The following is a 15,431-nucleotide window of genomic DNA, read 5'->3' on the forward strand; positions in this document are numbered from 1 at the left end:
ATGGTGTTGATAAAACTGGACAACAACATGCAAAAGAATGAAACTGGATCACTTTCCTACTCTGTACAAAAAATGAATTCAAAATGGATGAAAGTCTACATGTGAGACTTGAAACCATAAAAATCCTAGGGAAGAACACAGGCAGTAAACCCTTGGACATTGGCCATAGCAACTTATTCCTAGCTATGTCTTCTGAGGCAAGGGAGACAAAAGCAAAAATAAAGTATTGGGACTACATCAATTCATAGTGAAGAAAATAATCATCAAAACTAAAGGCAACCTATAGAATGGGAGAAGATATTTGCAAATGACATATCCAATAAGAAATTAGTAATCAAAATATATAAAGAACTTAAACTCAACACCCAAATACAAATAACCCAGTTAAGAAATGGGCAGAAGACATGAATAGACATTTTTCCAAAGAAGACATACAGGTGGCCAACCAACAAATGAAAAGATGCTCAACATCACTTATCATTAGGGAAATGCAAATCAAACTGCAATGAGATATCACCTCACACATGTCAGAATGGCTAAAATCAGTAACACAAGAAACAGTAGATGTTGGCAAGGATGTTGAGAAAAAGGATCTCTCCCACTGTTGATGAGAATGCAAACTAGTGCAGCCATGGAGGTTCTTCAAAAGTTAAAAATAGAACTAGCCTTCGATCCAGCAATCGCACTGATAGGTATTTATCCAACGAATACAAAAATACTAATTTAAAGGGATATAGCACCCTGATATTTATAGGAGCATTATCTACAATAGCCAAATTATGGAAACAGACAATGTGTCTAATGACTGATGAATGGATAAAGAAGAATTTCTTTATAAATATATGGATGAAATCATGCCATTTGGAATGACATGGATGAAGCTACAGATACTATGCTAAACAAAAGAAGTCAGTCAGAGAAACATAAATAAATACATATAATTTCAATCATATCTGTCATTTAAGAAACAAAACAAATGAGCAAAGGGAAAAACAAGAGAGAATGCAAATCAAGAACTAGACTCTTAACTATAGAGAACAGACTGACAGTTACCAGAGGGGAGTTAGGTGGGGCATGGATAAACAGGTGGTGAAGATTAAGGAGTTCACTTGTGATGAGCACTGAGTGATGTATGGATATATGGAATCATTATACTCTACACCTGAAATTAATATTATACTGTATGTTAACTAACTGGAATTTAAATAAAAACTATTTTTTTTAATTAAGTCTTCAAATGAAACTAAAAAAGAAGATTCTATGGGCACCTGGGTGGCTCAGTCAGTTGAGCATCTGGCTTCAGCTCAGGTTATGATCTCACAGTTTGTGGGTTCAAGCCTCACGTCAAGCTCTGTGCTGATGGCTTAGAGCCTGGAGCCTGCTTCGGTTCTGTGTCTCCCTCTCTCTCTGCTCCACCCCCATTCATGCTCTGTCTCTCTCTATCTCTCAAAAATAAATAAAGAAAGAAAAGTTAAAAAAAAACCAAAAACAAAAAATAAAGTAAAAAGGAAGATTCTAATTGTTTTTAACATTTTGTAATGGAGCAAATAGGACTATATTCAAATCCCTTACTGGTGAACTCAGACAAATAATTTCACTGCTACAAGCACCTCAAAGGACTTTCCAAGTAACTTTTTTAATAAACAGCAAATACAACAACAACAACAAAAAAGAACAAGAAATTATCTCTTGCCTAACAAAGCTGTCTGTCCATCAATACTGAAACACACAGATTTTACTACTCTTCTTACAAAGTTAGACAAGTAACAAACTTATAATAATAGCAAAAGGGAAAAATATCTCAAAAGTCACAACCTTCCTCAATTATGGCCCCATCTCTCTATTCTATTCATCCTGAAGAAATACTTCTAAATAGAATTCTCTATACACAGTCATTTTGTCTAGTCTCTTAACAGTCACTTAATCAATTTTCCTATGTTTCAAATTGTTTTTCTTCAAATAAAACTTGAATGCCAAAATGGAAAGTGGTTTGAATATTTCTCCCCATCTCATTCTTTTCCCACCCTCCTCAGAGCATCTGTTTCCCTGACATTTTTCTGAATCACTTCCTGTCCATATGTTTTATATTTGCACTGCATATCCACCATACACAAACATGGGGTTTTCTACATTAAAATGCTATCTATTGTGTATTATGATACATACTTTGTACAACTGTGTTGGACTCTACAACTTTTGTTAGAGGTTTATCCATGTGGGGAGCCTGAGGACTCAGTTTACATTTAGTTTACACTGACTTTACATCTTCTCAGCCAGCAGCTTGCTTTTAAATGCTACATCCATTCCGATCATTCAAAATTTACATATGTATTTCTAACACTTTCCTGAACTCTATATTGATATATACAATTGCCTGTTTGACATCTCCCTTTGAATGTGCAATAAACGTTTCCAGCTTAAATTCAATTCTGATTTTTTTTTTTAGAAAGAGAAGCAGAGAGCGAGCCGGGGAGGGGCAGAGGGAGGGAAAGAGAGAATCTCATGCAGCCTTCACACTCAGCATAAAGCCTGATGAGGAGAGGCTCAATCCCACTACCCTGGGATCATGGCCTGAGTGGAAATCAAGAGTCAGATGCTTAACTGACTGAGTCACCCAGGTACCCCTTGATTCTGAATTTTTAATAACTTTTCTAATTTACTTTCCCCTCAGTATTTCCTCGCTTTGTAAATGGTAACTCCATTCTTCCATTTATTCAGATCAAAGACATATGAGCATGATGGTAGTTTTCCTTAAATATTTTATTTTATTTCAGTACACGCTCATTTTAAATAGTACTTGTCCTGCTGGTCTCAAGACATAACCTTCTGTCTTCTACTATTGTCCAATTCCAAGTCTTTTAGTCAAAAAAGTCATCTTTTTAAAAATACATTTGATCATGCGACTTCTCTGTTTTTTATCTGACCCTGTCCCTTCTGCCTACCTTGTGCCATTCTCCACACTACGGACACACAACAGACTCCTCTTCCAATCTTTGTCTAGAGTCAGGGCCTTCACACAGATTTCCAGAGTGACATAACTGGTTTTCTCTGCATTTCTACAAATACCTTATTATTGTAGACCTTCATATCTCAGCTTTAACTACTACTTCCAAAGAAAGGTTGTCTTTGTTCCCTATCCTCAATAGGATCCATGTTTTACTTTCTCAAAAGCACCCTGTAATTCTCCTTATATAACTTTCTTTAAAGTTTATTTATTTATATTGATGAGCAGGGGGGAGCAAAAAGGCAGAGAGAATGCCAACTGGGCTCCATGACACCAGTGCAGAGACCCACGCAGATGCAGGGCTTGAACTCATGAACTGTGAGATTATGGCCTGAGCTCAAGTCCGATGCTTAACTAACTGAGCCACACAGGTGCCCCATATAACTTAATATTTTGGAACTTCTATACATATAGACACAAGTACATAAATTTTGATTAATCATAGTTTTAGGCTCATGACACACTTGAAAATCTTGCCCTTGACTGTCTTGCTTGGGTATGTATATACCTATTGATAATGCAAAAAATACACATGAATCCACTACCCAGAACTACAGCAAATCATTAGTTTCTTTTTAGAATGAATTCTTTTATATTAACTTAAGTCTATTAATAAATCCCTATGCTTATACTTCCTGAAATTGCCCTGTAGAGATATCTATTTCCAAATCATTTTTATCATTCTTATGTTTTTAATTTCTACATTTATCTTCAGCTTATTTGGTTTAGTTTTAACTTGAGGTGTCTTTTATTCTTCAATGTTATGTTGTTAAGATGTATTCCTGCTATATTCTGTAGCTATAGTATATTAGCTTTAAATTCTGCACAGTATTTTATTGGGCAAACATTTTACAATTCATTTGTGCATTTTTCTTTAGGTAAGTGTTTGGGTTGCTTCTAATTTTTGTCTTTGCCAACAAAGAAACTATGAAGATACCTATGTATATTTTCTAGTCCACAAGTATGATAGGCAGAATTTTGGCTTCTGTGAACTTTGCCCATTGGTGAAACTCTCATGAAGTTATATCACATGGCAAAAGGGCTTTGCAGGTGTAATTAAGCCTGCTCATCAGCTGAACTTTAGTCAGGAAGAATATCCTGCTTAATGTGGGTGAGCTTAAAATGCTCACATGCACCCTTCAAAGCAGAGATAGTTTTTAAAAAGAGAGAAACAGAATGTGAGTGGGGAGGGGCAGAGAGAGAGGGAGACACAGAATCCAAAGCAAGCTCCAGGTTCTGAGCTACCAGTACAGAGACTGACATGGGGCTCGATGTGGGGCTCAAACCCACAAACCATGAGATCATGAGCTGAGCTGAAGTTGGATGCTTAACCAACCGAGCCATCCAGGTGCCCCTTGGAAATGCAATCTTAACCAGAGCTTCCACAGCAAAGCTCAGGACAGCTGATAATTTTATTTTGGTCTTGTGAGGCCTCGAGCAAAGGGCCCCGTTGCATCACATTGTGACTAGACCTGTCATCCACAAAACTGTAAAATATAAATGGGCATTTTAAGCTAGTAAATTTGTGATAATATTGTTAAAGACTCAAGAGAGAAAACTAACTCAACATGTGTAAGTGGCTTTTTTTTTTTTTTACATTTGTTTTTGTAGAGGATACAACTTTGATGTTCACTAGTGAATCTAGTGTCTAGTGTAGTGCCTGGCTCAAACTGCACCTTCACAAGGGGCCAATAAGTTTCCAACATTAGCCTAAAAGTAGTAGATATATAACTCAATCATTCCCATGAACGAGGCAGGAGAAAGAAGTATCCAGCCATTTTAAGAAATGCAGAAAACATATAGCAGTAATGGCAGAAGTATGGTTGGAAAGTGAAGCTGGAAAATAGAAGATGAAAGATTATATTTGATACAACTGGAAATCAGGATGTTTTTGAAAGAGAAATTGGTATAAAACAACAGTTTTGTCCAACTATATTGTACAGTTTAGATGGACTGGATCCTAGACTAGAGTCAACAGCATCATTAAGTTCTTTGCATTTCATTCAACCACAAGTGAAATAAAAGTATATTTGAGTTGTGACAGTTGGGAAAGTGCTATCTCAAAGATCATCTGCATAGGGCCTGATGATGAACCGGATATAAAGATTGAAAAGGGGAAATGCTAAGCTTTTTATGAATATTCATAAGAGGGTAAAGATGGGTTGAAGACAGAAAATTCTTTATCCTAAACTTGTAATTTTCTGAAAAATCAGGTCATTTCTATTCTGTTCCACATAAAGTAATCTTGACAGCTTGATTTTGTGCAAGAATAATGTCACTGATTGTCTAAACATATCTTTAAATTTTCCCCATTATATCCTCATTTTATAGCCTGCAGAATTTTCCATTTGAACATCATTCTAGATCAAGTTTAGAATTTGTTTTCTTTAGTATAGTTTTTCATGCTAATATACAATTATTCTTAAAGGTTGGTGATAAGCCGTTCTTCTTGCTTTCATTTGGTTGGGCACCTTATATTCCAATTTGATGGTCCCCACATAGTTTATGCTAACAGAGCATGCTTTTTGCTGCATGAACAATGGGTATGGGATCTAAATCCATAATTTCCCCCAGGCCATTTTATTTGGTTAAGCTTAAACTGAATTGTTGGCTAAGCTATAATTAAGCTAAGACTTAACTACTTAATTATTTTGTTTCAGCATGCTTTGCAATACTAAAAAAAAATTTCTTTTCTATTTTTTTGCTTTATAAATTCTATTTAGTCTAGAAGGTATTTTTTAATCAGCTTGTGTCCACCATTAATATAATAACTGGACCATAGCTTTGCATATTTACACGTGAGAGGCTATAACTTCATATTTTGTCACACTTACACCACAATTAAAAAATAATCTCAGATCCCTCTATTCTTGATTTATTCTGTAACTTAAATGTTTTTTCTTAATGAATTTTGGCACTCAACACATTACGATATTTTTACAAACTGTAGGTTTAAAGTACATAAAATAATTATAAGAAATTTTACAGGCTTTTAAAATGATTCCTGTTGTGCCTGGATGGCTCAGTTGGTTGGACCTCTGACTTCAGCTCAGGTCATGGTCTCACAGTTCACAAGTTTGAGCTGAGCCCAGTGTCGCGCTCTGTGCTGACAGCTTGGAGCCTGGAGGCTGCTTCAGATTCTGTGTCTCCCTCTCTCTCTGCCCTTCCCCCTTCCATGCTCTGTCTCTGTTTCTCAAAAATAAATAAGCATTAAAAGCAATTTTAAAAAACCACGAAGGTAGTATATAGGTTATGTATAGTAAATCACTCAATGATATTTAACTCTAATGCTAGGCTGTAAGCTCTTGAGGAAAGAGAACTATATTGTCTATAGTTTGTAATATATAAACATGTCTGTATTGTATACCATCACATCCACAAAACTTAACACTGAGCCTGTACTTTATACATATTTGTTAAATGAGTCTATGAGTTAATAAATCAATGAATCCAACAAACACAAAATAGTCATTATCTGAGGTCAGTTTTCTTAATATGAAAATTAAAATTCACTAGTAAATTATTACAATAAGCAGACTTTCATAATTTTTATAATGGGGCATCCAGGGAAAGTTTTGCTTTTATAGGCCAGGCTCTATCTCTTTTGCTGGAGAATAGTTTGGTAGTCCATCCCTATTAAAGCAAGCGTTCAATCAATTTAATGCTATTAGAATCTAAAGGATACAAAACAATGGCTTTGAAACATTCCTTCAAGAGTACAATAAAACTGAAAAGAAGTTATTTTAAAAGAGAGTAGATTAAACAAAGATAGACTATATTGGTGAACCTAGCAATTGAGACTATTAAAAGAAAGTTGCTGCCACAGATAAATGTTTGAATTGTTAGAATTCAAAATCATTTGCAATAGTATTTTTTTAAAAAAGAGTATCAGGAAATTGTTCTTAGATGTTACATGACTTCAATAAATCTTTAAAAATGGTATTCAACTAAAAAAAATGAACCTTGAACCTTACTGGAAACAACACACTGGAAAATCAATTTGAAATGGATTCTAGAATTAAGGTAAAGGTAATAGAATAAACTTCTAGACACTATTGTAGTACAGAATCCACATGACTTGGAAATTGGCACAAATATCTTAAGTAGGACATAAAAAATCACTGACCAAAAGGAAAAGATTGATGAACTGCAGGAAGCTGGGTCTCTCTGAACTCATAAGTAGAGGAAAAATCTCTTTGTGAGGCTAGGTGGGTTTGCAAGGCCTCCCACCGTCAGATGGGAGGGATGCCTGCCTGCTGATCAGAAAGAATCTCGTGGCTGCCTCATTCCCTTCCCCCTTCTCCCATTCCCATCTCTTTCATGCTGACACCGTCCATCCTTTAGGGGAACCCTGGACCTGCTGGAGCTGGATTCTGGCAATGAACTGGGTTTTATGAGATTTGAAAATCTCTGCTAAAAGATACTTTTACAAAATTCAAAACATAAATCCCCCAAAAGGAGAAAATACGTGTCATACATGTGTCCATAGAAGAACGTCTATTCAATAAATCCTACAAGTTAATGAGCAAGCAATAAACTTCTTTAAAAAAGTGAGTGAAAAACATGGGCAGGATTTTCACAAAAGAGGATATCCAAATGACCAATAAACATGAAAAAATGCTCAGTGTTATAAATCATTAGGAAACACAAACTAAAACCACAATGAAAGTGCCTGGGGGGCTCAGTCGGTTAAGTTGGTTAATCCAATCAGTCTCTTGATTTTGGCTCAGGTCATGATCTCAGGGTTCATAAGTTCAAATCCTGCATTGGGCTCTGTGCTGAGAGTGTGGCACCTGCTTGGGGTTCTCTCTTTCTTCCTCTTTCTCTGCCCCTCCCACCTGCTCTCTCTCTCCTTCGAATTAAATAAATAGACTTAAAAAAAAATCCACAATGAGATAATACTGCTACATATCCACCAGAATGGTTAAACTTTAAAGAAACTCACATTATTAATTTGGGCACTTAAGTGGATCAACAATGGTCTCAAACATTTCTAATGGTGTTGTAAACTGGTATAAATGTGTAAAACTGTTGCAGTCTTCCATTTAAACTAAATCTTTGCACACCCTATGATCAAGCAATTCATATACAGCACAGACCATATACACAATGTTCCTTAAGCACAATTCATAGTTATCTAAAAATTGGAAATAACCACCCTTGATAACAGAACAGGAAATGAATGTTATATAATATCTTCATATAATAAACTATTCTACGGCAATGAAATAAAAAACCCTACTATTTCAAGCAATAATATACACATCTCATAAACTTATACTGAGGGAAAGTGTAAGGACGCAGGTCTGAACCAAACTGACTCCATGACAGGCTTCAAGTTTCCCCTCTAACTTTGGAGGCCTAGGTGTCAGTTTCTCAGAATCATTAGACAATAGAAGGGTACACATTGCCCAAGGCAGGAGGGACCACCCTTGTAACACCCAATCAGGAAAGGCCAGCTAACACCCTTAACATTTCTAAGGGCGGGGCTAGAGATAGAAGCTATAATCACCTATTGCTTAAGGCTAGTCACTCCCTACGTGAGGGTCCTGGGTCCCCTCTATAATTGGTCAATATTCTAAATGTTGTGATTGGATATCTATACCTGTGTCACAATTTCCTGTAACTCCCCCTTCCCAAATCCATAAAGGCCCTACCCCCCCTTTATTTGGGGCTCTCAGCATAGATTCACTGTGCTGGTGAGGTCTGTGAGCCCAAGTGTAGGCCCGGCCAGCCTAAGCCCATAATAAAGCCCTTTGCTTTTGCATGCGTGACTCGGTCTCCCTGGCAGTCTCTGGTTTTTGGAGACGATAATAAAATCTTGAGCATAACAAAAGAAACCCAAACAAAATATAGCATATCTTACATGCTTTCGTGTGTAAAAAGCACAAAATCATTTGTAACTTATCTATGGTGATAGTAGTCAGAACAGTTGTAACTTTGGGGGTGTGCAATGGCTGAGGAGAGGCATCTGGGGTGCTGGTAATGTTCTACACCATGATTTCAGCCCTGGTTACCCTGGTGTGTTCAGTGAAGAGCCAAACTAATGCCATGACAGGCTTAAAATAAGCCTTATAAACTAGAAGACCTAAGTTTCAGCTTCCCTGAAACAATCAGGCAATTACACCTTGCTCAGGACTAGAAGAACAGCCCCTAAAGCGGTCAATCAGTAAGGACCAAGGGGATGCTTAACATTCCTGAGGTCGGGGGCTTGGTGGCTGGGGACTATAGATAGCTGCTTAATGTTAGTTAGCCAATTGCTCGCCACTTGCCCTAGCCCCAATCCCAAACATCATGATTGGGTCCCACCAAATACAATGGACACCCTAGAGATTCTGAGTGGTTAAGATTGTTACTAGGGGCTGTTGTATGATTATGACTGGATTACGGTGCCTATGTCATAATTTTCTGTAACCCCCCTTTCCAAACCCCACAAAGACCCTGCTCAGCTATTGTTGGGGGCTCTCAGCAAAGATCCACTGCATTGGTGAGGTCTGAGAGACTGAGCTTAAGCCCAAATAAACACCCTTTGCTTTTGCATACGTGACTCGGTCTCCCTGGTGGTCTCTGGTTTTTGCGGATATTGCAATCTGGGCATAACATTCACTTTATAAAAAATCACCATCTTGCAAACCTAAGATTTATGACTTTATTATATATATTTGGCACTTCGATAAAAACTTTGCCAAAATTATTTAATAAATAACATAACACAAAAATATCACATGCAAGTATCTAGAATCACTTCTCTTAACTAGATCAAACCATTTTGTAGATGGTTGATGCACCATTCAATTTAATAATTTGTGTCCAAATATCCAGTTATATTAACCAAGATTGACGCTATATTTTGAAGTAGTCAGTTACAGTTCATAAATCAATTTGCAAAACTTCACCTTCTTAATTTTCCTTTCTTGGTTATAATATTATGAGATTTATAATACAAATTAGTCAATCCCCTTTCAATTTTATATAAGGAAAGTAAAAATTTAATGGAGATCCAAGTAGTCTTGATTCAATATTTATCTTGTGAATCAATTTATTTTTAATGAAAAAAATCTATTAACTACAAATTCAATCTTGTGGACTTTTATGTAATTACATATTTTAAGTTTACATGCCCCTTTTTATCTACTGATAGTAGTCATAGTAATAATAATAAGTATAATAAAATATATTTATTATGAACCGCACATCATGGTAAACCCTTTATCTCATTTAAAAATCATAACACTCTATTATGTGGTGTTATTTTTTTTATTATTTCTCAGGTAAGAAAATTTAGTCTTTTCTATTTTTTAAATGTTTATTTATTTGAGAGAGAGAGAGAGAGAGAGCACAAACAGGGAAGGGGAAGAAAGAGGGAGACATAGAATCCGAAGCAAGCTCTAGGCTCTGAGCGGTCAGCACAGAGCCTCACATGGGACTTGAACCGACCAAGTATGAGATCATGACCAGAGCTGAAGCCGGAATCTTACCTGACCGAGCCACTGAGGCACCCCGATAAGAAAGCTGAGCACTGAAGAAACGATAAGCCATGCCCAGAATCGTCCATCTGCCAGGTGCTGGTGCTTGAGTTTAAGCCCAAGCTGTCACTGCAGAAGCTCAGGCCATTAGCCATTTAGTTCAGTTCTCAGGAACTAGTTCTTAGAGGCATCAGCCTTACTTAATTCCAGAGATGGTAGCAGTTAAAGATGAATTGTAGCATCTTGACTGCTGTCTTTACATAGCCTTCTCCTTATTTACTTAAGTGGTCTCAATTTGTTTCTTACGCATTTAAGTGCTCAATTATGCTAATGGTGTTCCCAGGGGATTTGCTCTTCCTCTCTCTGCTTTCTGTTTGTGTAATCCCAGAGGCTTCCCTTATGGAACTATGAACTAAATTTTTCTCCCCTTTGAATTTATAATACTAAGCTTTCGAAGGCTGTATTCTCTGATATTCTTTTTCATTGTACCAGACATTTGGATATGGGCACCTCCCACTTTTTGAGAAGGTAATGGTTCTTTTACAGAATGCTTATTAATTGATGCACCTGGTTTCCGAGAGGTATTGCTAATACTGTTGACACACACTGATGGCTTTCACTTTGCTTCTACAGATGTTGCTATAACCTAGTTATGGCTTTTGAGTAACATATATCATAAGTGTTTAGAAAGACTGTATCACCATTTCAGAGGTGTTTAGTTTCAAAAGTCTCAGAATGAGAAGATTTATGCAATGTTTGCTTCCTATAGCTTAGGCTGGTAATGTTTGAATTACAAAACAGATTTAAAATGCTGAAGGTATTACACAGTGAAGAGTTAGTGTCAGCCTTGGGTGTTTTGATTGCTTGCTTGTTTACTATCAGGCATGTGCAATCTACTCAGTGATAATATCAGTCTTTACCTTTCACAAGGGTGCAGTGCCTGAAATAGGAAAGAATAAAGGTGCCTCCTTTCTCTCTTTACTCTGCACCTAAAGCGGTAGACATGGAATTCCACTGGTTGCAAAAATGAAAAGGATCACAGGTTTGGCTACATTTCAGATATTCTGTTCCACACCCTAATCCCACTGTTATCCTATATCAATTGTCAAAAATGTTTGTACGTTTTTTTAGCTGGGGGCAGTTCGATTCTTATTGTTAAAACTATCTTCTAAGCATCCTTATACGCTTCTCGTCTTTGCCTCCATAGCTAAAATACACATCTTCAGAAATAGAAATTGTACGTTTTCGCATCTCTCCACAATTTCTAATTTAGTCTAGTCTAGTCACATGTGGGAATGATAGTAACAATAATGTGCCTTATCGACGCAGTAGGTGCATAATGCACCCCCATGTGAAACCCTGGAAAGGGAACACCATTACCACTTGATGTATATCTGTGGCTTCTTCTTTCTTGCTTTAAAGCGCTTTCATTTCTCATTTACCTAAATATTATAATGTCACATACTTCAAGCAATGACCAGCCAAGCAATCTACATGGGGGAGGGAGGTATCCCAACCTATGATTCACAGTTCTGGAGAATATAACGAGAATTAGAACCAGAAGTCCGGGCCACAAAGCAAGCAGTCTGCATCCACATTGTCTCTTGGCAGGTGGCAAGGACCTAATCTCTGGTTTAGGTTTTGAATATTAAAGGTAAGGAAGACTTGGGGGGAAAGAGGAGCATAAGGAAGAAAATAATATTATTTCTGTCAAAAAAAAAGAAGAAAGACAAACATTAAGGCAAATGTGTAAATGAAATAGGCAGAGAGATCATGACTAGAATAGGGTTCAAGAGGGGCAGAGGAATTTAGTGGCAGAAACTCAATTATCAGGATGGGGTACCAGTTGAGAATCAGGTCACAACTGAATAAGATACCCTGATATTATTACACAAGTGCTGGCATTGTTCCTCAGATATCTCTCAAATAAGCATCAGGACAGGCAGCACGTGGGGCAGGGCTGAGCCTAAATGCTTAACACCGAGTGATTCTGGCCCTCCAGAAATTGACTCAGAAACTGGGAAAATGTCAGAGCTGAAAGAAAGGAAAATTATTTTTATTTTTTTCCCCAAGGGTATTTTGTTTTCCAAAGTTATACAAGTTCCAGGATGAAAAATCTTAGGCTTAGAGAAAGATAAAGTTTAGAAGTTGTCCATGGGTTTATTTTATCTTCGACAGCAATCTCATTATTTGGCTAGATGAAAGGTTGCTGTAGTATTTCTTATCCATTGACATATTTATCTGGGGCTGATTTTAAAGTCAGGGTGAATTCCAGGCAGTGCTTTATGACCAATATCTTTAACATTTCCTTACCATATTCACCTTTCATCCTTAAATACTGATGGGTCATCTTATTTATATATCCATCATCATAGAGCAAGTTGCTAAAGAGTAGTGGTAATTTCACACTTAAATAATGTGGTATTTTAAGGTTTTCATAATCCCTGGGGGCTAGATACTCTACATTCTAAGGAGTTTGATCTGAAGCCCATTTATGCAACATTCAATACAAAATTTGACTTTTAACACTTTCATCTTTTTTGACCACGAGTTTGAATACACTTTCGTATTTTATTTTATTTTTTAATGCTTATTTTTCTTTGAGAGAGACAGAGTATGAGTGGGAGAGGGGCAGAAAGAGATGGAGACACAGAATCTGAAGCAGGCTCAGAGCCTGACTCAGAAATCGAACTTGTAAGATCATGACCTGAGCCAAAGGTGGATGCTTAACCAACTGAGCCTACCAGGACCCCCTTATTTTACTAAAAAAGGGTTTTTTTTTGAGAGAGAGTGAGCATGAGTGGCAGAGAATAAGAGGGACAGAGGGAAAGAGGATCTGAAGCTGGCTCTGCACTGACAGTACCAAGCCCAATGTGGGGCTCAAACTCATGAACTGTGAGACCGTGCCCTGAGCTCAAGTTGGACGTTTAACCAACTGAGCCACCCAGGTGCCCCTGAACACACTCTCTTAATCTAACAAGTACTGAAATATTTGTGAAGCTAATTTTATAAAAAGTTTCACACTTCATATCTGAAAGACTGGTGCAATTGATTAATTACTTTGATTAATTTATGCCATTTAATTATATCAATAACCATAATCTAATTCTTGCTTTATTATTTCTATTATTAAATAATCATTGGCAGTAATGTATCAGGTATAATATTTCATATTTCTGTTACAAGTTTAATTAAGTGACAGGTCTGTACCTCCCAATTTTGCTAAATAAAAACAAACAATAATGTAGCCTTATGGAGCAGTGTCAAAACTGTAGTTGTTGATGAACAACACTCTTAAGATTATTGTCACATTCAATTAATTCTTAAATGACACCAAATTGTTTGAAAAGTAAAAATTTAATAAATGATTTTATCCTAATTAACAAAACTATATTCTGAAGTACCCTTACTGAATACATTTTTGTTGTCTACATCGGCAATTCATAATGAGTTTATTAGCATAAATGTAATATATGCCATAAATGTGAATATTGTCAATCTTATGTAAGTTTTACAACACATTAGTAAATACTATAATTCTAAATCAGGGCATGCACCAAATATAAATAACTATGTGATTTTGAATAAATATTAAATGTGTATCCATCAAAACCTGCCCTTTCGTGAAGGGATTGAAACATTTGGAACATCTCCAAGAATATTTTAGCCATCCCTACATGCACTGGAGCGAAGCTAGTAAGATGTCTTTAGAGTAACCCAGAGCAGGGCCCCCAATTGGCTCGGTTGGAAGAGCAGGTGACTCGATCTCGTGAGCATGGGTTCAAACCCCACACTGGGCATAGACATCACTAAAATAAAAAGGTAAGCTTAAAAATAAAAAGTAATGACAGCAAAGCCTGATATCCTTGGCCTACTTGCCTGGCAATAGTGAAGTCAAACAAGGGGGGGAAATATCCAGATATTCCTAGCTTGAAACCTCTTTAACTTTTTGTGTATTGTAGAAAGCTTTAACTACACAACTTAAGAAGCTGGATGCAGTTTTCGCTGTCACTAACTTTTGCCTTTTTGCATAACCTATTCCAATGATCTTTTCTTGCCTGAAATAAGACCATCGGTACTTTACCAACTGCATTCTAGTTTTTGACCGTGGAGGATTCAGTGTTGGAGTGGGTGTGAGGCGGCGGTGAAGAGCCATGCCGACTGCCAACTCCAGTTTCGTGAGCTAATTCTCCTGATGGCAATCTTAAATAAACCACCCCATTCTTTAACTGATGGTAATCCAGACACTGCATAATTCTGACTGAATTCACTGGTTATACAATTGTTGTGAATGTGATTCAAGGATGAGATTTACAATAGCGCAAGTTGCAATAACTAGAGTAATAGCATAACCGGTTTATATTTTATATAATGCATACATACATTTTTGAGTTGCTACTTGTAAACAAAATCTGTAAACAAAAATGCTCCTAAACCATAAACCAGTTTCACTTTCAAGAAAGGCTACACATTTATGTAATACAATTTTGTTTCCACAAGCATGAAGCAGGGACATTACTATCTGGGAATGCTACTAGAAAGCTGCTGTGTTTATAATTACTTCCCAGTTCTAAAGAGATTGCCTAAAGTAGTCATCGGCTCACCTTGATGCTAAGAGTCACTCCTGTCCCTAAGATATTCTCTAGGGATTTTCAGAAACATGTTGAGGGACAGAAAATCTTAAAAAGAAAAGCAACTATTGCTTGAGACTTTGGTTCTCAAGCTCTAAAGAACATGAGAATGCCATGGAGGCATTAAATAGATATTTCTTGATCCCACACCCAAGAGTTCTTTTTAAATAGGTCTGGGATGGAGCCCGGTAATTTACATTTCTAACAAGTTCCCAAGTTATGTCTGTTATATTACGCTCTTATGCCTGACCACACTTTGAGAATCATGGGCTTAAGCCAATCTAGCTCTACATTACTCCAGAATTTATAATATAAAAGAAAACGAACTTA

General features: G+C 36.8%; 1 protein-coding gene across 1 annotated transcript in view; it reads right to left on the bottom strand.

Moving 5' to 3' along the window:
* Positions 1-14,626, bottom strand: part of LOC115297659 (citrate synthase-lysine N-methyltransferase CSKMT, mitochondrial-like) — a 51,949-nt gene extending 37,323 nt beyond the window's left edge. The window contains 1 exon segment of the mRNA XM_029945815.1: positions 14,506-14,626. Within this exon segment, the coding sequence (XP_029801675.1) occupies positions 14,506-14,626 (121 nt within the window).
* Positions 14,627-15,431: the final 805 nt, after the last annotated feature.

The sequence above is a fragment of the Suricata suricatta genome, chromosome 8 (assembly GCF_006229205.1).
Source record: "Suricata suricatta isolate VVHF042 chromosome 8, meerkat_22Aug2017_6uvM2_HiC, whole genome shotgun sequence".
NCBI lineage: Eukaryota > Metazoa > Chordata > Mammalia > Carnivora > Herpestidae > Suricata > Suricata suricatta.